Source organism: Rhinatrema bivittatum, chromosome 4 (assembly GCF_901001135.1).
Source record: "Rhinatrema bivittatum chromosome 4, aRhiBiv1.1, whole genome shotgun sequence".
In the NCBI taxonomy this organism is placed as follows: Eukaryota; Metazoa; Chordata; class Amphibia; order Gymnophiona; family Rhinatrematidae; genus Rhinatrema; species Rhinatrema bivittatum.
Window position 1 is genome coordinate 453,361,563 of NC_042618.1, and position 26,020 is coordinate 453,387,582.

General features: G+C 44.3%; 1 protein-coding gene across 5 annotated transcripts in view; it reads right to left on the reverse strand.

Annotated features, from left to right (window-relative positions):
- Nucleotides 1–26,020, reverse strand: part of LRRIQ1 (leucine rich repeats and IQ motif containing 1) — a 455,984-nt gene that overhangs the window by 263,684 nt on the left and 166,280 nt on the right. For all 5 annotated transcript variants that reach the window (XM_029597082.1, XM_029597083.1, XM_029597081.1 and 2 more), the window contains exons 15-16: nt 24,604–25,071; nt 21,808–22,021 (exon numbers count right to left, since the gene is read on the reverse strand). In XM_029597082.1, coding sequence (XP_029452942.1) covers nt 21,808–22,021; nt 24,604–25,071 — 682 coding nt within the window. The remainder of the gene's footprint in view (nt 1–21,807; nt 22,022–24,603; nt 25,072–26,020) is intronic.

Sequence of the window (26,020 nt, forward strand, 5' to 3'; positions counted from 1 at the left end):
TAGTTTTGTTATTATATTTGGCAATTGTTTCATTTGTAAAGCACATTAGCTAAATTTTTTATGTTAACTGTAAACCGATGTGATGTTACTAAACGAAAGTCGGTATATAAAAGCCGCAAATAAATAAATAAAATAAGTTATATTTCTCCACACCAAACATGACATTATATTGAGCTCCTTGTAGATATCACAATTCCACTCCTAACTCTTTAAATATCTAATATCTATTTAACCTCTTCTGTATTCAAAAACGTTATCAACTCATATAAAAGAATGCCAATGTTCATACCTTGTGATTCGATACTGTGCAATTTAAATATCCAACGCTGTAAATTCACATAAATTCTGAGCGCATGCGCACGCGCACACGTTTTTTGTTGAAGATGTCAGCAGCGGTTCAGCTGCTGTGAAGAAGTGTGGCATACTGCAGCGATTAAAAGAATGTATTGAAGGAGATATTACACCCATATTTTTACAAACTGATTACGAAATGTTTTATTGTGTGTTTTGATTCTTTAGAATCTGCCTTGAGACAGCCATTTGGTGAAACATTGGCTAACGTCAGCATATGGGCATTCAGCCTTACAGTACCCAGATATTTTGCTATATGGTCTGAAGACTTGAGATGACACATAATGACAATAAGATAAGTTTTATTTCATAAATAATTTGAAGAAAAAAGGCATTGAGCATCCAGACTAATAGCATCTGGGTATTCAGCTATATGGTTTTAAGATTTGAGATGATACACAATGACAACATGATAAGCTTTATTTTATAAATAATTTGAAAAAAAGAAAAAAGATAAGAAATTGAGTACATAGGATTTTTGAAATCAGAATTGAAATAAAAATAATTGAATGTGGAGGTTTTTTAAGCCCTGTGACTGTTGATATGCTTGATATGTTCCATAGAAAATAGTGTTGGCGCGTGTCACTTTTAAAATCACCAGATTTACGCGGTAGAAGCAGGATTTGGGTGCACATGCATGTGACCACTTAAAATGTAGTGCACATATGCGTGTGTATATTATAAAATGACCATGACACTGGGTGCAGACTGACATATTTATCGTCCCTGTGTATTTAGAAATAGGACTTTAGGTTATTTTGTGAGCTTCTATAAAATAGCATCTGTTTGCCAGTGTTAAGAATTGTGAGAGTTTAGAATTAATAGCCTTTGAGTTAGTTTTATGAGCTTGTATAAGTCAGTAGCTGTTTGCCAGTGTTAAGAATTGTGTGTGTTTAGAAATAGGACCTTGGGATATTTTTTGAGCTTCTATAAGTTAAATATTTGCTTGTAAGTATTAACATTGTGAGTTTGCACAGGTCACAGACTTGATCTGAAAAGGTGAGAGTAGTGGTTCCTGGACAACTAGTCAATAGACTGATTCCTACCTAGCCCCCCCCCCCCCCCCCATCCCAGGCTCTTTTTCTGTTAAATAAATATCCCCACCCCCCCTCTAGTTAGGAGGAAAATCTTGAAAATACAAGTCAATCTGCAATTTTGTGAAACATAAAATTAACCCTGGTTTTAGTGATTGTTGATGGTCATTCACAAGCTAACAAGAGTCACCTAGTTATCAATTTAAAAATCTTGGATTTTAATCACCAACTAATTTAAAACTCATTAAACTGAGAGACATACCTACTCCATAATGGAGAAATTATTTACCTGATAATTTCATTTTCCTTAGTGTAGACAGATGGACTCAGGACCAGTGGGTTTATGCTCCCCTGCCAGCAGATAGAGACGGAACAAGCTGACGTCACAGTATATATAACCCTGCAGTGACCCCAGCCTGCCAATATTCTCTTCAAAAGCAACTGTGGAGAGAACTGCCAGGGGCAAGATGGCGTCCTGAGCAGAGACGTGTAGCTGAGTTGCTCTAACCATCTATCGAGGAATTATTGCCTGAATAATATGCCGCCAAAACGTAAGGGAAAAGTGAAGGTGTCTGTAGTGAAGGTGTCTGTAGCCAAAGTGGAAACTGATATACAACAAATTAAGAATTTTAATATGGCTACAGTTAAAGATAGGTATACACAGGAAAAGTGCAGAAAACACTTGTAGGTCCAAAGATGTATCAATTCAAACAGCAAATTTATTAATTATTCTTATATGGCAACTCCACTGGGTTTATAATAGCATTTCAGCGGGTCCCCCAACACGGACCCGTGTTTTGCCGTCAGGCTGCGTTGGGAGGGATAGATATCTTTAAACCAGCATTCATATGCGTTTGTATATCAAAGCTTCCAGGGAGCGCTCCCTGGAAGCTTTGATATACAAACGCATACGGAGCGCTCCCTGGAAGCTTTGATAAACAAACGCTTTGATATACAAGCGCATACGAATGCTGGTTTAAAGATATCCGTCCCTCCCGATGCAGCCTGATGCTATTATAAACCCAGTGGAGTTGCCATATAAGAATAATTAATAAATTTGCTGTTTGAATTGATAAATCTTCGGACCTACAAGTGTTTTCTGCACTTTTCCTGTGTATACTTATATTGCTGAATGCAGCTCCTGCTCCTTTGTGGTATTTACAGTTAAAGATAGAACAGCCCTATCACGTAGGCTGGAAATTCTTGAAAACTGGAATAGACGGCTAAATCTGAGACTGATTAATTTTCCTAGAATTATGGGAAAATTACCAGAAATAACTTAAGAGATACCTTTGTGAAATTCTTCTAATATCAGATTCTAAGTTTCCATTGATAAAGTTTACTTTATTCCTATAGCTTCAGATGAGAGACATACTATAATGGAACCCGCAGGTTTACCTTTAGATATGCAAAATTTAACTTCTTTTCTTGAATCGTCAGGTACTGAAATTATAGATCGTCCTTCTCTGTGGGTCTCTCTTATAGTGGAACAGGACATTAGTAAATTGATGTCCTGTTATTTCTGCCATTTAAATTCCAATTTCATGGTTCAACTGTAAGAATGTTTCCCGACATATCTAAAGTAACTAAAGAGAGATGTAAGGGGTTTCTTTTAATGAGAAATGAAACCATCTCAATGGGTGCATCTTTCTTATTAAGATACCCCTGTAAATGTCTTGATAAAAAAGATGGTGATTCTTATTCTTTGCACCAGAGCAATTGAGAGCTTTTCTTGATTCTTATAATTCATAAAAAAGAATCCCACAGACTCCAATAATATGTTAGATATGCATCTTAATCAGGACTATACCTATTCCTGAATGTATTACTTAATACTCCTCAGTTAAATAGCCCCCTAAGGCCTAGGTTTACAAAAACACCATGGCGGCGTGAATCCCGTGGTAACGGGGGGCGAAGTGGGGGGCAGTCCTGCGATAGCTGGCAGCAATCGTACCTCCGCGGTATGATCGCTGCCGGCGTCGCTCCAAAAAACTACACCATAAAAGGTGTAGTTATTCAGCGCAAAACTGCCAGCGATAAAGAAGCATACTTTTCGCTGTCGGCGAAGTCTTCACGGCGTCAGCCCCGGTGCCGCCCCAATTCCTCCTCTTCCGGGGCTGATGCCGCCCCAACTCCGCCCTGATCTTGGTATCGCACGCGATAAGGGACTTTTCGCATGAGATTCGCATAGAAAATGACCCCCTAAGTATTGTGACTAAGTAATAAGCCTAAACCATGTAATTTTCTTTTTTTATGCTTCTTTTGTGTATATAAGAGTTGTTGCTTATACGTATTGCATGAAGATATAATATTTATATGTATTTGAAAATTTGTTAAATAAAAAATTTAAAAAAAAAAAGCAATTGTGAATAGACTAGCAAAAAACTTGATTAAAAACAGGTAACCAGAACTGCACTCAACCAACCATAAACACTGAACTCACATAGGTACCCCAACCTAGGGACTGGATGAACACTTACCAGTAATCCCTTGGGCAGCCGAGGGTGGGAAGCTGAGTCCATCTGTCTACACTAAGGAAAACAAAATTAACAGGTGAGTAATTTCTCCATTTCTTAGCATGTAGACAGATGGACTCAGGATCAGTGGGATGTAGCAAAGCTACTCCCCAACAGGGTGGGAGGCTGCCCGCAGTCCAGTCAACACCGCACGTGCAAAGGCTGCATCCTCCTGGGCCTGCACATCCAGACGATAAAACCTGGAAAAAGTGTGTAAGGAGGACCACGTCACAGCTCGGCAGATATCAATGGGAGACAACAGACTAACCTCCGCTCATGACACTGCCTGAGCCCTAGTTGAATGAGCCCTAATCTGAATAGGCAACAGCTTTCCAGTATCCACATATGCGGCCGTAACTACCTCCTTAATCCAACGGGCTATGGTACCCCGCAAAGCTGAGCGCTCTGCCTACTCTCGCCATGAAGAATAAACAGGCAATCCGTCTTTCAAAAAGGCTCAGAGACCTCCAGATACCGCACGACAAGATGCTTAACATCCAAGGAGTGCAAAAGGCGAAACTCCTCCGTATCCCTGACCTTATCCAGGGTTGGCAAGGAGATGGACTGATTCAAATGAAAGTCCAAGACTACCCTGGGCAAGAAGGATGGAACAGTACGCAGTTGTAATGCCCCCGGAGTCACCCAAAGAAAAGGCTCCCGGCAAGACAATGCCTGCATCTCAGAAATCCAATGCGCAGAACAAATAGCCCCTAGGAACACAGTCTTCAAAGTCAACAACCGTAAAGAAAGGCTATGCAGTGGTCAGAACGTAGGGCCCACCAAAAAGTCCAGCACCAAATTAAACTCCACAATGGAACCGGTAACCGCAAGGGAGGCCTAAGATGCTTCACTCCCTTCAAAAAATGGGCCACATCAAGATGCGACAACAAGGAAACACCATTTACCAGGCCTCTGAAACAGGCAAGAGCCACAACCTGCACCTTCAAGGAATTATGGATCAAGCCTTTATCAATCCATCCTGAAAAAATCCAGAATGAGAGGGAACTTAACTGAACGAGGAAGAACACCCTGCTCCTCATACCAGGCCTAAAAAACTCTCTAAACCCGCACTTAAGCCAAGGAAGTGGAGAACTTACGAGCATGGAGTGAAGTGGCAATCACTGCAGAGGAATAACCACACTTTAACAGGTGAGCCCTCTCAAGGGCCAAATCGTAAGACAGAATTGAGTTGGATCCTCATGAAGAATCGGTCCCTGCTGAAGCAGATCTATGAGCAGCGAAAGACAAAGGGGGGCCTCCACCAGGAGTCATCACAAATCTGCATACCATGAATGCCTGGGCCAATCTGGCGCCACCAGGAGTACTAGCCCCCTGTGGCCTTCAATCTTGCAAATTATCCTGCCCAGAAAGGACCTTAGCGGAAAGGCATAAAACAATCTGTCTTCCGGCTAGACCTGTACAACATCTATTCCCAGAGACCATGGATCTCTCCTGTGACTGTAGAAGCGAGGAGCCTTCGCATTTTGAGAAGTCGCCAGCAGAGATTCACAATCAGCTGAAATGCCTCAGCTGACAACACCCACTTTCCTGGGTCCAGACTCTCCCTGCTGAGAAAGTCCGCTCTTATGTTGTCTTTTCCTGCAATGTGAGAGGCCGAGATCATGTGCAGATGACCCTCCGCCCATTCCATCAGCTGGTCTATTTCCTGCGACATTTGCTGGCTCTTGGTTCCTCTCTGGTGACTGATATAGGCTACCGTCGTTGTGTTGTCCAACATCACGGGAACCGCTTGATTCTGCAGCCTGTGGCTGAACTGCAAGCAATGAAGTCATAGTGCCTGGGCTTCCAAGGAGATTGATATTCCAGAGGGACTCTTCAGCATTCCAGCGCCCTCGGCCGTTAACTCCAGACAGAGAGCCCCCCCAACTGTAGAGACGTATATCTGTTGTGAGTACCAACCAGACTGGAGATGTCAAGGGATTTCCCTTTCTCAGATGATCCTCCTATACCCACCACTGGAGGCGGGAGCAGATTTCCATTGGCAAGTGAAGCCAAACCACATAATCCTATGGGTTCCAATGAGATAACAGAGAGCGCTGAAGAGGACACATATGTGCCCTTGCCCATGGACCATGTCCAGGGTAGCTGCCATCAAATCGAGTACCTGTAGGTAGAACCACACCATCGGGCGTATGGTGTTCACCAATTGATGCACTTTATTTTTTATTTATTTTTTTTTAAATTTATATTCTGCTTTTTTATTTGCAGTTTTTTCAACGCTTCAAAGTGGATTACATTCATGTACTGTAGGTATTTGAGACATCAATCTCTGGATCCGAACTTCTGGTAGGAAAACTCTGTCCTGTTTCGTGTTGATTCGGACCACCAGATACTCCACAACTGAGATGATTGAAAATTGCTCTTGGTCAAGTTCACCACCCAACCGAGCTCCTGCAATAAGGAGATCACCTTCTGTCACCAGGGGCTCTCTTCCTGAGATTTGGCTCAAATTGGCCAGTCGTCAAATATGTGTGCACCAGGAATCCTACTTTTCTCAAGGCTGCTGCTACCACCAACATAATCTTGGAAAATGTTCTGGGAGTGGTGGGAAGACCAAAAGGCAGCACCCAAAACTGATTATGGTGCCCCAATACCACAAAGCGTAGAAACAGTTGGTGTTCCAATTGGATGGGAATATGAAGGTAAGCCTCTGATAGATCCAAGGAGGTCAGAAATTCCCCCGACTGTACCGCCATTATTACAGAATGAAAGGTTTCCATTCAAAAATGAGTTACCTTTAAGTGACGGCTGATCATCTTGAGATCCAAGATGGGATAAAAAGAGCCCTCCTTCTTGGGCACAACAAAATAAATGGAATATTGCCATATACTTTCTTGATATCCAAATATACAGGAGGAGCAGAGCAGCACTCCAAATATTAGTATACAGTCCACAGGGAGTGCAAAGAGGATGCAGGTCCAATGGTTTAATCATCAAAGAGTTTATTTTAAACGTTCAAGTAGGCCACTCCTATTTTCATAACATGCACAAGTAAATAACTGCTTCAGGGTCCCCCGACACGGACCCCGTGTTTAGCCCGAAGGCTGCGTCGGGAGGGACAATCTATAAATTTAACAATGGCTTAAAGTAAGCTGAGGGATTCACACAGCTGAATCAGCAAGGCTCTCCTATCTCTAATATGACAGGCAACACAAATAGGAAGAAGCTTAGGCTTCTTGCTTACCAGTGCTGTCGCTGCGGTAAATGTGCGTCGGAATGGATGGCGCTCAAAAATGAAATGCGCCCAAAAAATAAACGCCTAGAAGAAAGTGCGGCAAGGCAACGTGTGTGCAGAGCCGACACACTGCGCACACCGACGGCCTACAGAGGGCACCAGAACATGCGCAAGAGCACATGAAAACGGCCGCTGCAGTCTACCACGCAGCGTGCAAGAAAAAATCCTAAGTGCGAGACCTAGCCCACCAGGGGCCGCTCAACCTGCCAGGCTGCCCAGATCCCCAACCCCAATGGCAGCGGAAATGAATGTCGGCATGGCGCGCTGAGAAGTCATGAAATCCCTCTAATTGTCTCTGATTCAGGTAAAACTTTCTTCTTCTTTTTTAAACCTTACCTGAGCTCAGTGCTTACCGGCTGAGTACAGAGACAGTCTCTAACTGTGGGTGGAGAGGGCATCTGCTGTCACCACCACACTCAGCCTCCTGCACCTGCTGCCTTTCAGCTCAGCTAACAGCTAACAGCTGGGGAAACCCAGTTACCAGACCAAGCTACCTGAGGGACCAGAGAAATTAACTCAGGAATTCTCAACTGGGGGAAGGACCTTTAGGTATCACTGCAGGAGAGTGTGGCTTTCTTTTCCCGAATTTAGAATTTCAAATTTCTCCTTTCAAAAAGCTCAAAGCAATCCCCATAGGGAGATGCACATTCACCATCTGCTGGAGATGGAGAATATTGGCAGGCTGGGGTCACTGAAGGGTTATGTATACTGTGACATCAGCTTGCTCCATCGCCATCTGCTGGCAGGGGAGCATAAAGTCACTAGTCCTGATTCCATCTGTCTACACGCTAGGAAATCAGCTTTAAAACTTTAGCAACTTAATAAAATAAAGATGCAGACAGAAGTCCAGCAGCCAGTTGGGGACTATCTAGTCTTTTGTACCAAGTGCCACATGAACAATTATCTGCCTGTTGGTGAGATGCTGTGTGTGCGAAACTGGTGCAAAGAACTCCTGGCTGTCAGAGATTATGTCCAATCTCTAGATGCCAGTGTGGCAGACCTAGAAGAGATGAGGCAGACAGAGAGGTATATAGAGAAGACCTTCAGGAACATAGTAGCGTGGTCCCAACTCCAGTCAAGCAGCTCTTGTGCTGCTTCGGAGCAGCAAGGCCACCTTTCAAGAGATCATCATCCTAATGTGGCAGGAAATGATCCTGTAGCTAGGCTCTGCCCTCCAGATGATGCCTTATCCTCTCTCATTGAGAATGTGCATCCAGGGCCATGTGCCTAGGAGGGAAGGGTTAAGATGTCCATTATAGTGGGTGATTCAATCATTAGAAATGTAGATAGCTGAGTGCCTGGTGGGTGTGAAGATCACTTGGTAACTTTCTGTTAAGGGTAGTAAATGCTGCTACGCGCAGGTTACCCCCAAGCCTTATGTAAAGGGTAGTAATTATTACAATCAAAACTAAACATGCCAAATTCCTAAAAAAATTACTGCTAGCAGCATTTTTACAGGGTGAGCATCCTTGATAATTCAGACAATGCTGCTTGAACGTACTTTCAGGGGATATGCAAATACATTGGGCCAGCGCATTCCAAGTGGATTTTGAAAGACACCCAGATAGGCGTGTAAATGCTGCTGTGTGCACCTTGGAACTTCTGAAAAGGGGCAGGGTGTGGGCGTGGTCTGGGAGGGACATGAGCGATCCAAGATTTTAACCTGAAAGTTTTGTGTGAATACGTACATGAACTAGCATGCACTGGGATCCCTTGCCGCAAAATTTTACTTCTACTATGGATCAGCACAGTTTTTGTTGCACTACCGCGCAGTCGGTGGACCCTTGGGCTGAGAAGAGATTGGTGTTTCCTGTAGGTGGATCACCCACAGGCCCTCGTCGTTGGGAGGTGGACGCCGGAGATGGAGACCCAACAGGACCTTCACCTTTACCAGCCCTCGTCCCCGCAGGTTGAGCCCTTGGGTGCCGGGCTGGGCAGGACTTAGATGCTGGTCAGACATCGAGAGGGAAGACAGAGTCAAATGCACCAGGGGTCAAGGCCGGCAGTGGGCAGGAAGATCCAAAAACGGGTCAAAGGTCGGGGCAGGCAGCAGGTAGGGCAGAATCCAGGAACGAGCTGAGTCAGAACCAGATAAGCAAGCTGAGGAAGAGGAGCACATGAGAGCGGAGCTGGAAGACACGGAGATGGGAATTGAAGACACAGAGGCTGGAAGATACGGAGGCTGGAGCAGAAGATACGGAGGCTGGAAGGCTCGGAGACAGGAACTGCAGAGCAACTAGCAACTGCAAGGAGTGAGACCTGTAGCTGAGACAAAGGTTGGGCAGCAGGGGCTGCCTTAAATAGTGCTGGTGGTTCTGGAGAGCATCCAGTCACCGGAGGCCTTTCCTGCCGCGGCCCCTTTAAGTTGGGGGTGGAGCCGCCCGTGCCTAGCAGGAGCTGGGGCTGGCAGCGCAGGCGACAGCCTTGTTGGCTCCACGCTGCGTTAGAGGACAACGGCAGTGGCGCGGGGAGCCGCAGAGGAGAGCGGGGCGGCTGCGGGCGGTAAGTGCAGCCGGCCGTGAGGCCTCGTGGCCAGCTGCCATAACAGTACCCCCTCCTCTAAGCCCCCTTCCCGGAGGCTTGGGTTTCCCTGGGTGAGCAATGTGGAAGTCCAAAAGGAGTTTTTCATCCAAGATATTGGATATGGGCTCCCAAGAATTTTCTTTCGGACCATACCCCTCCCACGCTAACAGGTACTCCCCACCTCTTTTTCATTGACGGACATCCAATATCTCCTTTACTTGATAAGTCTCTTCTTCTTCTGAAGAGACCCTTTGCGGATCTGGCAGCTTACGACCGGGCCAGGACAGGATTACCGGTTTTATAGGGAGACATGAAAGACATATGAACTCTTAGTGACGGAGGAAGGCGCAGTTGATAGGTAACAGGGGAGACCTGTCGCAGAATGGAGAAGGGGCCAACGTAGCGGGGTGCTAGCCTCATAGAGGGTACCCGAAGTCGTAGGTTGCGGGTGCTCTGCCATACCTTATCCCCGATCTTGAATTGCGAGGCAGGGCGATGGTGCCTGTCGGTGAAGGTTTTCGCTTTCTGGGCCGCCCTGTGGATCATAGCTTCAATCTGGGCCCATAGTGCCTGAAGCTCACGTGCTGTTAGCTGAGCGGCTGGGGAAGGGACAGACAGTGGCACCAGGAGTGGAGGGAGCGGGTGTCTCCCCTAAACGCTGAAGAAGGGAGAAGATCCTGTAGCTGCATTAGAGTGAGAATTATGTGAAAATTCTGCCCATGGGAGGAGGTCGGCCCAATCATCTTGACGGTCATTTATGAAGGTCCGCAAAATGGTTTTCAGGGTACGGATCATCTGTTCTGTTTGGCCATTGGCTTGAGGGTGGTAGGCCATAATGAAGTCTAATTTGATGCCAAAGTTGCAACAGAGGGCCCGCCAGTAATTAGCCGTGAACTGGGCTCCGCAGTCCGAGACAATGTGACGAGGTAGTCCATTGAGGCGGAAGATATGGGTTGTTCTGGAGCGGATGGGCGTGCCAGGAGGCCAATAAAGTGAGCCATCTTGGGGAAGTGGTCGGTAACGACCCAAATCACTCGGTTGCCGCTAGAGAGGGGGAGATCTACCACAAAATCGGTAGCAATGTGAGTCCAGGGTTCCTTGGGGGCAGGCAGCAGCTGTAACAACCTCCAAGGTGTCCCACCAAGGGCTTCTGTCGAGCACAGGTGGGACATGAGTCCACATAGGCCTTCAAGTCCTTGTCCATTAACAGCCACCAATAGTATAGTTTGAGCAAAGACAGGGTCTGTGTCCAGCCTGGATGGCTGGCAGTCTTGGAGTCATGGGCCCACTCCAATACTCGTTGTCGAAGACAAATTGGGACCACCGTCTTTCCTGGGGGAACTACCTGGGAGGCAGCGAGCAGGATACGAGCTGGGTCGATGATGTAAAGAGGTGGGTCCAGATTGTCTTCGAGCTCCGAGACACGAGAGAGTGTGTCCGCCCTGATATTCTTGGTGGCTAGTCTGTACTTCACCACAAAGCGATTAAAAAAACAAAGACCAGCAAGCCTGGCAGGGATTCAGACGATGGGCATGGCGGAGGTGCTTCAAATTCTTATGGTCAGTGAAGACAGTGATTGTATGTTGTGCTCCCTCCAACCACTGTTGCCATTCCTCGAAAGCCAATTTTATGGCCAGAAGATCTTTGTCCCCAATTCCATAACCTCTTTCCGCTGTAGAAAATTTGTGGGAAAAACAAGAGCAAGGATGGAAAATGCCTTTAGCAGAGTGTTGGCCCAAGATTGCCCTGACCACGATGGAAGAGACATCAACTTCAGAAGAAAAGGGCATGCAGGGTCCGGGTGATGGAGGCAGAGTTCGTAGAGGAAGGCTTGTTTTAGGTTGGAAAGGGCATCCAGCACCTCCACCGGCCACTCTCGGTTATTGGCTCCTTTTTTGGTCAGTGCAGCAAGAGGGGTGACTAGTTGGGAGTAGCGAGGGATGAAATGCCTATAGAAGTTGGCAAATCCTAGAAACCTCTGTAGAGAACGAAGCCTAGATGGCTGGGGCCAGTCTCGAATACAGGCCACTTTATCTGGATCCATTTTTAAACCCAGTGCTGGAGATGATGTACCCCAGGAACGGAAGAGATTCTGCTTTGAAGATGCATTTCTCCAGCTTCACATAGAGTTTGTGGACATGCAGGCGTTGGAGGACTTGTCGGACGTCACATGGTGGGACTGGAGATCCTTAGAGAAAACTAGTATGTCATCAAGGTAGACCACTACGCTAGTGTACAGCAGATCCCAAAAGATCTCATTCATCATTTACTGGAAGACCTCCAGGGCGTTGCACTGGCCGAAGGGTATGACCAGGTATTTGAAGTGGCTGTCACGGGTACTGAAAGCGGTCTTCCACTCGTCACCAGGTCTAATCCGGACGAGATTGTACGCCCTCTGGAGGTCTAATTTAGTAAAAATGTGGGCACCCTGTAACCGGTCCAGCAACTCTGGGATAAGGGGTAAGGGTTACTGGTCCTTCCTCGTAATGGCGTTTAGCCCCCTGTAATCAATGCAGGGCCAGAGGGTACCGTCCTTTTTGGCCACGAAGAAGAAACCGGCTCCTGCCGGTGAGGTTGACGGGCAAATGAACTTCCTTTCCAAGTTCTCTTGGATGTGTCTGGCCATGGCCTGGGTCTCAGGAAGGGATAGAGGTACACATTTCCCTGCGGAGGTACGGTACCAGGAAGCAGACTGATAGCACAATCGAACTGGTGATGCTCTGGCAGGATTTCCGCGTTCTCCTTGGAGAATGCATCGGCATAACTGGCATATTGAGGAAGTACACCCGAAGAGGCAACAGCAATGTGTACCGAGGGCGGGCACGCAACCGGGAGGAAGCACTGATGGTGGCAATGAGGACCTCATTTGGCCAACTGGTGTCTCCCAATCGATTGAGGGAGAGTGCAGACGAAGCCAGAGCATTCCAAGGACAATTGGATGGACGGCTCTTTCAATCACATGAAAGGTTAGCTCTTTGACATGTTCTTATGTTCTTAACCAGCGGTCTGGAGACATAAGGGAAGAGTGGTCCTGGTGATCTGCCCAGGAAGGGGATCCGCAGATATTGAGGAGATCACCAAAGGGATACCCTGTAGCTATGTTGGCAGGCTGAGATGGTCGACTAGACTCTTCATAATAAAGTTCCCCCCTGCACCGGAGTCCAGAAGGGCCAGGGTGGAAAACTCCTCAAGGTTCAAGGCCAAGGCTACTGGGAGGACTAGTTGGGGAGCAGACCTGGTGTAACCTAGAACCACCTCCCCGGTTGGTCCTAGGCCCTGGAGTTTCCTGATTTTTCAGGGCATCGAGCTAGGTAATGCCCCTTTCCCAGCGTAGTATAGGCATAGGCCTAAGGTCTGGCAAAGCTGCCTCTCTTCGGGCATCAGGGGGCTTCTTCCCAATTGCATGGGCTCCTCCTGCCTGATGGTTTCAGGTGTTGGTGGAGGTGCCGACAGGGGCTTGGAAAAGCACGGTGCAAGAGGGACTAGTCTGTGAGGTCCCCACAACTCCTGGGCGCACTGCTGAAGGTGATGGTCTATCCTACCGGCGAGGTTGATGAGCGCATCCAAAGAGTCTGGGAGGTCCCGAGCAGCCAGCTCATCTTTGATACAGGACGATAGGCCCTCTAAGAAGATGCTCCTCAAGCTATCCTTCTGCCAATTCAGCTCCATGGCCATGGTCCGAAATTCGATGGCATAGTCGGACAGTGGAAGAGACGGAGATGGAAATTGAAGACACGGAGGCTGGAAGATACGGAGGCTGGAGCAGAAGACACAGAGGCTGGAACAGAAGACACAGAGGCTGGAAGGCACGGAGACAGGAACTGCAGAGCAACTAGCAACTCCAAGGAGTGAGACCTGTTGCTGAGGCAAAGGTTGGGCAGCAGGGGCTGCTTTAAATAATGCTGGTGGTCCTGGAGAGCGTCCGGGTCACCGGAGGCCTTTCCTGCTGTGGCCCCTTTAAGTTGGGGGTGGAGCCGCGTGCACGCCTAGCAGGAGCTGGGGCTGGCGGCGCGGTGACGGGCTTGTCGGCTCCCCGCCACATTAGAGGAGGATGGCAACGGCGCGGGGAGCCGCAGAGGAGACTGGGGCCACTGCGGGCAGTAAGTGCAGCCGGCTGCGAGGCCTCGCAGCCGGCTGCCATAACAGTTTTAAGGGTCGGGACTAACAGGAAAGGAAGACTATTCCTTAACTGGGCAAACTGGCAGACCTATTCCTTAACTGAGCAAACTGGGAAAACTGGCAATGGTGTTGGTGTGCATCCCTTTTAAAATTCTCCCACTTAAGCAGTAGAAGCAGCATTTGCGTGCACATGTGCACGCCTACTTAAAATTCAGTGCACATTTGCGAGTGGCCAGGCTATTTTGTAACACGTAGGCATATACACATGTATGCTCTAAAATAGCTGTGTTCCTGGTAGTGGGCCGACAACGCATGCACATGTGCTCCCATTTAAAAGTTACCGTCCTAGATAGGAAATTGAAATCCAGAAACTCCAGGGTTGCATTCTCAGAAATTCTCTTCATTCCATGCACAGGACTCCAGAAGCAGGATGAGCTCCAGAGTTTAAATGTGTGGATGAGCCAATGGTGCAGGGAAGAGGATTTTAGATTTGTTTGGAACTGGGGAACATTCTGGGGAAGGGAAGGTTATTCCGGCGGGTTGGGCTTCAACTTAATTAGAATGGAACCAGGCTACTGGCACTATACTTTAAAATGGAGATAGAGCAGATGATGGGATGACTAGATGATGGAGGAAAGCTAACAATTGCTCAGAAGCACATGGTTCAGAGTGATATGTCTTTGAATGATACTAACAAAACTGATAGAGAGGTTACAATAAATGCTAAAATAGCCCAGGTGATTTAAGTAAAGAGCAGACAGCGCAGAAAGATTACAAATTATACCTGTCAACTGATAATCAGTTTGTTAATACAATCAAAATACAGTATATACTTTGAAATGTCTGTATACAAATGCTAGAAGTCTAAAAAATAAGATGGAAGAGTTACAATGCATAGCAATGAATGAAGAGATAGATATAATTGGCATCTCAGAAACATGGCGAAAGGAGGTTAACCATTGAGACACTGTGAAACCAGGATACAAATTATGGGGCGGATTTTCAGAGCCCTGCTCGCCTAAATCCGCCCAAATCCGGGCGGATTTAGGCGAGCAGGGCCCTGCGCGCCGGTGAGCCTATTTTACATAGGCCTACCGGCGCGCGCAGAGCCCCGGGACTCGCGTAAGTCCCGGGGTTCTCCGAGGGGGGCGTGTCGGGGGCGGGCCCGGTCGTCACGGCGTTTAGGGGGCGTGTCGGCAGCGTTTTGGGGGCGGGTATGGGGGCGTGGCTATGGCCCGGGGCGGTCCGGGGGCGTGGCTGCGCCCTCCGTACCCGCCCCCAGGTCGCGTCCCGGCGCGCAAGAGGCCCGCTGGCGCGCGGGGATTTACGCCTCCCTCTGGGAGGCGTAAATCCCCCGACAAAGGTAAGGGGGGGACTTAGACAGGGCCGGGTGGGTGGGTTAGGTAGGGGAAGGGAGGGGAAGGTGAGGGGAGGGCAAAAGGAAGTTCCCTCCGAGGCCGCTCCGATTTCGGAGCGGCCTCGGAGGGAACTCGGAGGGAACTCGGAAGGATCATTTGGAACTCGGAGGGAACTCGGAAGGATCATTTGGATCCTTTTCCATTTTTTTAAAGATGTTCTTTTGACTAGAATAGCCTCTCTCACCTCATATGTTAACCTTGCCAGCAGTATTTTGGCCTTCCTTCCACCTTTTTTAATGCATGGACTACATCTGGTCTGGGCTTACAAGTTGGTATTTTAAAACAATGTCCATGCCTGATGTAAACTAGACCTTTGCAGCTGCTCGTTTCAATTTTTGCCTAACCATTTTTCTCATTTTCTCATAATCTCCCTTTTGAAAGTTAAATACTATCACAGTAGATTTTCTTAATGTCCTCCCTCCAGTTATTAAGTCAAATTTGATCATGTTATGATTACTATTGCCAAGTGGCCCGAACACCATTACCTCTTTCATCAAATCGTGTTCCACTAAAGATTAGGTCTAAAATAATTCTCTCTTTATCGGTTCTTATATCAGCTGCTCCATGAAGCAGTCATTTATTTCATCTAGAACCTTTACCTCCTTAGCATGTCTTGATTTGACTTTTACCTAGTCAATACCGGGGCAATTGAAATCACCCATTATTATTGTTTTGCTATTTTTCAGGCCGATTCAGTAAAAACGCAGGAGCATGGACGAACGCCCTCTCTCCCGGCGCGCACACCGGCCACTGGCTGGTGCGCGCGATACAGTATTCAAATGAGGTGGTGCGGTAGAATCGGGCAAAAGGAGGCGCTAGGGACACTAGCGCGTCCCTAGCGCCTCCTTTTAGCCCGGAGCGGCGGCTGTCAGCAGGTTTGACAGCAGACACTCAATTTTGCTGGCGTCGGTTCTCGAGCCCGCTGACAGCCACGGGCTCAGAAACCGGACGCCGGCAAAATTGAGTGTCCGGTTTTCGGCCCGACAACTGCGGGCCGAATTCAAATTTTTTTTTTTTAACTTTTTTTACTCTTCAGGACCTCCGACTTAATATCGCCATGATATTAAGTCGGAGGGTGCACAGAAAAGCAGTTTTTACTGCTTTTCTGTGCACTTTCCCAGTGCCGGAAGAAATTAGCGCCGACCCAAAGGTAGGCGCTTACCTGTCCCATGGTAAGTGCACACAGCCTCCTGCTCTGAACGCCACCCAGCTCAGCCCAAGACACCACCAGCTACTGCTCCCGCCACTATCCCTTAAGTGGACACAGCGGGAAATCGGAGCAAACTCTCCAATGACATCAGGTTGACCGGTCTACTTAAGCAAGTGCCTTGCAGTACTACCTCGCCTCAGCAATGAGTCTCCTGCCTTAGCAGTGCATGTTGCCTTTGAGTTCCTGGTTCCTATGTCCTGCGTTCCTGATTCTGCAGCCTTGCCTCTCCAGTCTTTCCAGCCTTGTCTCATCCAACTTTCCTTGTCCAGCCTTGCCTTGTACTGCCCATGTCGTCCAGTGTCTTTTGTGTATCCTCATCCACCCTTGGCCTGACTTCTGGATCTGACCTTTTGCCTGGACTTGACCACAATTACCTGCTGCCTGAACCTGACCACGATTGCTTGCATATCATCCCCAAGGCAATGGCCAAGCAGAACACACTAACAGGACACTCAAAACCTTTCCACGCTCTTATGTGAATGAAAGCCAGGACAATTGGGCATCCCGGCTCCCATGTGCTGAGTTTTCCCACAATAATCATGTTAATGCTGCCATTGAGTCTACCCCCATCCAAATTGCATATGGGAAACAGTCTCATATTCCTATGCCACTTCCACTAACAGTATCTTCCCTGTAACCCTAACCTCCGCTGAAGAACTTCGCTGTCTATGGCGACCTTGAAAGCTAAGAAAGTCGCCGATGCCAGAAGGAGGCCAGCTCCCTAATTCAAACTGAAGAACAAGGTATGGATGAGAACCAAACACCTATGCCTTCACGTTTGCTCCTTACAACTGGCACCTCGCTTCATAGGACCTTTTCCAGTGGTACAACAACTCAATCCTGTCACTTACCAGCTGAAGCTTCTGCCCACTCTTAAGATTCACAATGTGTTTCATGTCTCCCTACTTAAGCCCCTGGTACTATCTTGACCCACAAGAGCACTACCAGAGTCCATGGAAATTGCATCCAAGGAAAATGCAGTATATAAGGTTTAACAGAACCTAAATTCTCGCTAAAGAAGTAACAAGTTAGAATTCTTGGTCTCCTGGAAAAACTATGGTCCAGAACAGACCTCATGGAAGCCATCATCCAATATACTGCACATCAACCTGTTGAAAGATTTCCACCATCGGTACCCCTCAAAACCCAAAGCCTCAGGGAGGGGGCTTAAAGGAGGTACTGTTGCGTTTTTCACGCAAGCCACACACCTCACCGCCAATGCCGGGCATTGCTGTTGTTCTCCACGCGGCAGGATGCTGCAGCGACTGCAGTGTCCCCGCAGCCTTCCTTAGGTGTGCACCCACCTGACATTTAAAGGGCCTGCAGTGGGAAAAGGCTGCAGCACCTAATGACATCACCGGTTCGGGACCTATATAAGGGTTTCTCAGACATCCTCTCCTCGCCTCAGAAATAGGTCCTCCTATATCTCGTAGTGTGTATTGCTATCTGCTTCATTTGTCCAGTCTGTTCCTGCCTCGCCTGCCCAGCTTGTTCCTGTCTCATCTGCCTAGCCAGATCCTCCTCCTATTCTGCTTCTTGGACTGAAATCTGGTTTTGTCTCTTGCTTGGACTTCCGTTTCACCAGTCTGCTGCCCGCCTTTGACCATTGCCTAGCCCTGGACTCTGCTACTTTGTCTACACTCAGAGAGCCTCGCCTGCCAGCCCCGCCACCCAAATGCTTAACCCGAGGAGAACTAGGGCTGGTATGGTTGAAGTCTCTACCCAGTCTGTCTCACCAGGGTCCGCCTGCTGGTGGTGGAAACCTGTGGGGCTCCTTCCCACAGGTAGAGCCAATCTCACCCCAATATAAGGGTCCACAGACACAACAGCCCCCCTATCCCCACCTTCCTATAGCTCCACCTTCCCCCACATCCCCTACCCCAAAACCTCATTGTCCCCAACGTACCCACCCATCTCCCTATTACTCTCAACACACTGACCCCACTCCAATCCCTATTGACACCAAATAGCCCCTCAACAACCCCCACCCAACCCCCCAATTACTCCAACCCATCCCTAATACCCCCTACGCATTACCCACTCCCTAGCACCATCCATCTTTCTAGTTCCCTCAATTTATTTATCCCCTCGGAGGTAGGAAGCCAGCAGATTATATCTGGCCTGTAGTTCCCTCCAGACCTGCCTCATGTGTCTTTTATGTCTTCTAATCCCTTGAATGGGGAACAGCTCGTATTCCTTACCATCAGGGACGCTAGGTATACACGTCCTTGGTGGTAAAGTTTGGCTCCTTTGCTGGGGGTGGGAGATGGACATCTTGGAATCAGCCACCCTGAAAGAACTGGAAGTTTGCGCGTGCACAGAAAAAACATACATGTGTAATATTTACAGTGATTTATAGCCAGCCTACTTGCCAGAACATCTGTGCTAGACGATTTATCAAAAATGTGCACAGGGATAAGTTCACATAAGTGCAAAAATGTGCGCAAGTATTTTACATATGCACATATATTTTCTATAAAAGATACACAGATTTTATAAGCTATACAAATGCATGTGCACAGATTATAAAATACAAGTGTATTTGTGCATGACCCATATATGCACGTACATGGGACTGTGCACATTTATTTGAAAGTTATCCTCAATGTGCATAGAGTTTAAAACAACATCTATGTGCATTCTTTTCATTCCCAGGCCTAAACACATCCCGGGAATTCCTCCTCTCAGTTTAGCAAATAGTCCATGTATTGTGGAACACCGTGTATACTTTTTGAGGTATTGAGGGCAACTATCAAAAAGCAAATTTATGTGGGTAAATCACTATTTACACATGTAATTGTGTTTGACAATTCCCTCTTTCCCCATATTGAAATATTTTTCATTTTGTGCTTCAATATTCTGAATTGACAAAAGCATGTTTACTTGGGTCTTGCATAGATTATAATACCATGCAAGTGATTGATGCAATTAAAGGTCTGTGTAGCCTTCTTTATATCAGTTGCACAAAAAAAATAAAAACTAGAATTGTGGAACATTTAAGTTGCTTTCGGAATTCTCAACTGAAAGCCCCACTGGTGGAACACTGGTGGCAATTACAGCACAATGTGGAAGATCTTTGATTTTCAGTTAGAATGAGGAGGAGACATTTCTCAAATTTCGGTACATAAAGAACATTGCATTTTTTTTTTGTGATATACTGTGCAGCCATTCGCCCTTAATCGAGAGGTTGAACGGCAAACATGTTTGAATGTCTTTTCCAATATTTATTTATTTTATTGATTGACTGATTTTATATATTGTCATTTGGGGAGTACCATCACAACATTTGTTTGGAGTCGCAGTTTTTGTTGAAGATTAAGTAAGAGCTTCCTTTTAGACAGTGTTTTGGATTGGCCGGAGTCATAGCATCATCAGCATTGGATTAGCTATTTGTCTCCATATGAGATGGCTATAAAAATCAGTTTTACTTCTTTTTTTTTTTTCTTGTTAAGGAAATGGAGTACGAGAGATTATCGTATTCGATATGATTATAAATTGCCATGAATTTATAAATATATTTATTTTACATTTAAGCTTTGCTGGTGAGAAGGTGACGATCATGATTTCTGATTTTTGTTCACAAAAACTTTTTTCATAGCCTTCAGGTTGAATGTGAAACCTCTGTATTTTAAGCCTCCTTGATAAAGCTAAATAGTGAAACATGGCCCATGTTTTGTGACATTAGCATATGTTTTGTTAAGTAAAATGTATGTTTCTGCACTAGGGACCTATTTTTACTAATATGGACATGGCATTGACGTTAAATGTTAAAGTTGCAGTACTTAATTTACAGAGAGTGGTTTAAATTTTTAAGCATTAATGTTAGATAAAAAGACCTCTTGCATAATTTAAAATGATATAGATGTTCAATAGTGTTTGCATCTGTAAGAACACATGCCCTTCATATCTATTCCTCATCATTCATAACCCTTCTCTGTATGCAATACAACTTACAATCTACTGTGTGGTCCAATGACTTCTTAATATTGTCCAGCCTTTCCCTTTGACCTCTTCCATACCAAATTCTCTTGCCATCTCCTCTTTCAACAGTCTGTTTCTTATTATACATCCAAAATATCCCATCCCAAACTCCTAACCTTACCCAAAACAAACACCTAGTACATATTTCACAGTCCTTTCCCAATACTTGGCAAATAAGACAGTGTTTTTTGATGTTGTCCTTTCAGGCTCATATAGATCACCAAGCTGTATCAGTGTTTGTATCCTTTACTAAAGTTTTATTAGTCATTATTTCCATAAGTTCTTCAGTTTCATAAAGATATAAAGGACCATCGCCACCATCCATAAAAGTGCTGTAGGAAAAATCATGTGTCTTCAAAAGCTACAGAGGAATGGCAGAAAAACTCTTGGTTTTTTGAAAATGTACCAATGACTACATTTACTTACTGCTAAAATATGGTTTTCAAAGTATTCTGTCTTTATATTGAAAAGGGTTATAAAGACACATGTCTTACATAATATTTTTTTCATTAATTGGTTTGAGTCTTGAAAATTATAGCCAGTTGGCCATTTTAACCAAATGCAATAAAAGTTAACTGCAATAAAGTCAAAGAAAAATCCTTTGCATGTGAAATTTTGAGTCATCCTGAGTATATTAAATGTTCCCTTATTTTGTGTGCTAGGACGTCCTGAAAAATTCTAAAAACATTCTGCTGCCCACAGAGGAATACAAAACAAATGCCAGCGGAACAACTGAACAGCAATTAAGAGGTTCAATAATATCCATATTAACATTTTAAAATAGAATTACCTTTAAGGGTTTGGATTTAGGTAGTTATTGGATTAAGGGGATTAAACAAATTTACATTAGAAAAATTGTATTATATATTAGAAATCTAAAGCCTTTATACTGGTTTATGTACTACACAGAATATGAAATAGCAAGCCAGCATATTTCAAAACTTAAATCCCAAATTAGGGAATTGGTTATTCTTGCTCCTAAATAGTATTAATGACCAAGGCATTAGACAGTAAACTATGGGTTTAATAAACTAAAGAGTATTTTCCATGGGAAGAAAATACAGCCTTTTATAAGCTGGGAATTAATACACACATCCCAGGATTAGAAACACTGGAGGTAATTTTCAAAAGTTTTATGCTACTTTTACACATGTAACTCCTTTGAATATTCACACCACAAAGTATACTTTCATTATTACGTCACCAAAATCCCTCAATGATCTTACATTCCACAATTACCGGTGTATATATAAAAATAAACATGAGAATACAGAAAGATACAGAAAATGAACTTGTTTTTCAGTCACTGGTACAAACCCAGAAAGCAAAAGCTTGAATGTGAAATGTGATTATTTACATTAAATCAAAACAACTGATAACTACTAATCAATATACTAACCTGGATGAGGACAGCGGCTTTCTCTTTACTTTCCAGATTATCAAGATATGGATTCTTTGCTTTCCCCATGGGGGAAATCTTTTTCCTAGTGATACAGTGGTTCCTCCAAGCTGCCTGTATCACTGTAGCTGCCTCATGAAGTTTAGCATAGAAATGAATATCTCTGCGTACAATATATCCTCGCCAATGCGACTGAATAACTATAGCTGCAAAGCTATCAACACCATAAAAAGAAATGCTGTTAATCTTAGTATTTACACAATTTGAACAACATCACAATAGGTTTTCCATGAAGCCAGGATACATTAAAGAACATAAAAGTACAGCACAAAGCAATGCCACCTTCCTCGTTTCCTATTTTAAATGCATACTCCACACTTCACAGAGCATTTCACAAAAAATAATAGCATAACATAGTTTAAAAAATACAACCGGACCCTTTCTGCCCTGTGAAGTATTTCAAAAGCACTCTTGACAAGCAATAATATATACCCTGCATCAAAAATGTGTACTGTTAAGCTATTTTTGAGAATCTCTTTAGAGATTGCCACAATTCCCCTGAAGTCTAGGACCAACAATTTTATTACAAGTTATACATAATCTCAGACAAATTAGATCAGAGTGATCCACCCTGGCAATGATCTAACAAATGGCATCAGATGCACTGCATGAGCCAATGAGATCCCAGACTATCTTCGGTAATTTGTGACACTATTTCAAACATGACTGCTCAAAACAATTCAGAGGAAATGCAGAGGAGCAGCTTAAAGAAGTTAAAAAATAATGATTTAGGAGCAAAAGCTGTAACTGGCGCAGGGTGACTATGATTAATTGTGATGGATATTTTTGAGAGACTGCATAGTATACAGAAAGATAACTATTAGTTATCTGAACCTCTTTTTTTAATTTTTCACTGAAGCCAGAAACTGAAGCATATGCATTATTGAATACGATCTATCATATTCATTTAAAGAAAAAATAGATTTTCCCTTCAAAATCAATGTAAAAGTAGAAGAATATCAAACCCAAAGTAATCCTAAAAAGCCAAACAGATTCTGACTTACTGAATGTAAACATACATACTCTTTCATCATAATCAAGATACTGTAAGAAAAAAACCTGGCAATTTGCAATAAATAGACTGCAGTTGGAACTATGCATAGAACACAACAGAGCTCTGCATTCTATGTAATCGAGAGCTATTAAAAGGCTAGTTCATAAAAATGAAGCCCGGCAATCCAAATGACCTAGTTTGCCTTTTCCACAGCTATAAAAAATTCATAGGTAAGTACAGTTTCTGCTCTATTAATTACAAGGGCAAGGTAGTGTGGGCTACCTGGGTTGCCGAGTGAGAATCCAGCATCTGGGAGTTAGGGGGAGGAGGACCGGGAGATATTGGAGATAGCATCAGGCTGCCCGTGGAGCTGCTTGAATGCCAGAGTGGGAGTTGGAGAGAGGATCAGGCTGCTTGGAGATGAAGAATGCAGGTGCAGGGTTGTGAGTGTGAAGGAGGATCAGACTGTCAGGGGACCTGTTTGCAGATCACAGAATGCTAGGGTTCAGGGTGGAGAACCTTTTGAGAAATCAAGGCTGAAATTCCCACATTAAGCTGGTTGTTGGTGCCAAGTGCGGTTATGTGGCTAACAATGAGGTAGATTTTAAAAGCCTTGCATGTGCAAAAATCATGAGAGAGAGATTATGTATAGGGCTCAGTCTGATACTCTATATATGGACCATTGTAAGGGGGCACTTTGATTCAGGGTGAGTTTTTGGGAGGTGGGTTGTGGTTGGTGGGTGTCACAGTCACATTTAGAGGTATCTGTTGTAAAATTGACATGATTAAACAATTTTAGTTCTTATAAGCGATGAAAAGGAATTGATTTGTTCAATGCAGCTAGCAGAGACTGCAGTGTAAAAATCAACTCTTCTTAGAATTGTCATTGCTTATAAGACCTACAATTCTTTAATGTTGTCAATTTTACAATGAATATCTCTGAATGTGTCTGTAACACCACCTCCTTAACCTCAACCCATCTTCCGAAAAGTCACCCCATATCAAAGTGCCCCCTTACAATGGTCCATATATAGAGTATCACACAGAGCCTTATAAAGAGTCTCTCTCTCTTTCATATGTATGTAAAGCTGTCAACAGGAAGAGTATTTTATAACCTAGGGGGGTAATTTTCAAAAGGAGTTACATGCGTAAATGTAGCTACTATTGTAGCAATTTTCAAAAGCCATTTACTCAAGTAAAGTGCACTTATGTGAGTAAATCCTATAGACAAGTCAATGGCATATATTGTAGCAATTTTCAAAAACCCACTTACTCAAGTAAAGTGAATTTACCCCAATAAACCTGGTTTTTACTCGAGTAAATGCTTTTTAAAATCAGGCCCTATGCGTATAGTTTATAAAATAGCGCGTACCTTTGCATGCATTTATGGGCGCACGCACAGCCCTTTTAAAATCTACCCATTAATCTTTTGTCAAAGCTATATATGCCAAATAGCAGGTATAACTGTGTGCGCATAGTTTTGCTGGAATCATTTTCCAAGGTTTTATGTGCAAAAATCTGCTTTGAAATTTTGTATAGTTTATGTGCATATTTGCCAGCTAATTACAAAATTATGTTCTAAAAATATAAATAAAAGGTATATGCAAAATATAAGCAAAGGCAAGTTAGGCATTACTCTCTTGGAAATCAATAAAAAGATAAAAGTTGCCTCTCAGAAGCTTACGTTTCACAAAAAGAACAAATCTCTAGATTAAAAAAAAATGTGAATGTTTAGATCTTACTTCTCTGAATTACTCTCAGCAAATTGATAGTTCTGCTCCCCAGAACTTGCACTGTTTGCGGCTATACATCTGGTTTTCTGCAAGGGCATTAATTCTGTGTTATTTTCAGTTTCCCTGTTGTGACTGATGTTGCATTTAACACCCATCTTGTCTTTTCTGTACTCTTGATTTTTTTCTGTAGGATCAATGCAAGAGTTAATCAGCACAGACTGCATTTGACCAGAAGTGATCTGTCTTTCAGAAGTATTCTGTTTATTTTCATTTGCACCAGTGATAAAAAGGTTATTATGCTGAAGGCTGTCAGTGGATGCTGGCTTCAAATCATCCCTCTGAGCTTCTGGTTCATCTCTTTCATTGACGCTTAAGTCTCCGTACTCATGTGCATATCGGTGTTCATTACCAAGTTTCATCAATGCCGCAAAATACAGACAGTGTATCTGTGAAGCATGTACTAATGAGCGGGCTGTTCTGAAGAAAAAATGACAATGTAAATATTAATGAAAATTACTTTTAATTTAAGAGTGGCTGCTATGGCATTTCATATTACATTTAAGAAAAAACTTAAGACCTGGCTTTTCCGCCAAGCCTTCTCAGATCCCCCTGATACACACTAGACGACAGAACATCCGTTCATGAACAATAGATCTCCGTACCACCTTCAAGTTCGGAATAAGAGCCTCCCCAGACTCAGCAATTGTTTATACTATTTATTTTCTACTTTCTTAGCCTTTCATTCCAGCAGTCTATGCTTCCAAGTTTATTATCCTTGTTGAATGTAACTTTGTTCTTCCTGTTCAAACTATTGTTTTCTGTTACAGTTCCCCATTTCGATGTAAACCGATCTGATATGGTCTTTCAACCATGAAGGTCGGTATAGAAAAGTGTTAAATTTCATATATATACATGTATGCATATCTATATATAGATAAAGATATACACATATACCCTTCTCTCGCACTCCATTTATATACATTTATAAATGCGTGTGTGTGCATCTATACATATACAAATAGATTTAAAGATGAATTTTCAAAACATTACTTGCATAAAAATTGGCATATACATGCATAAATCGCTCTACTCGCATACTCCATATTTTATAAAAGTCAAAAATATGCACGTATGTTCACTTTTGCACTCACATATATGTATATAACAAAGGGGTGATCTGGGGCATTCCAGAGTTGGGCAACACGCGCATAAGTTGCTATTTTAAAAGACACTTGCACGTACATTTTCCAATTTACTTGCGTATTTTTACACCTGCTAATTATCTGGCTTAAGTGATATTTAACATGTTAATTGTGTAGTACCGACTGTACGTGAGGTCTGGGTGAAATGGGGGACTTCAGGTTGAAGAACCAGGAAAATCTTGATGACCGGGGAAAACTGGAGGACCAACTGATAAAAACAGTAA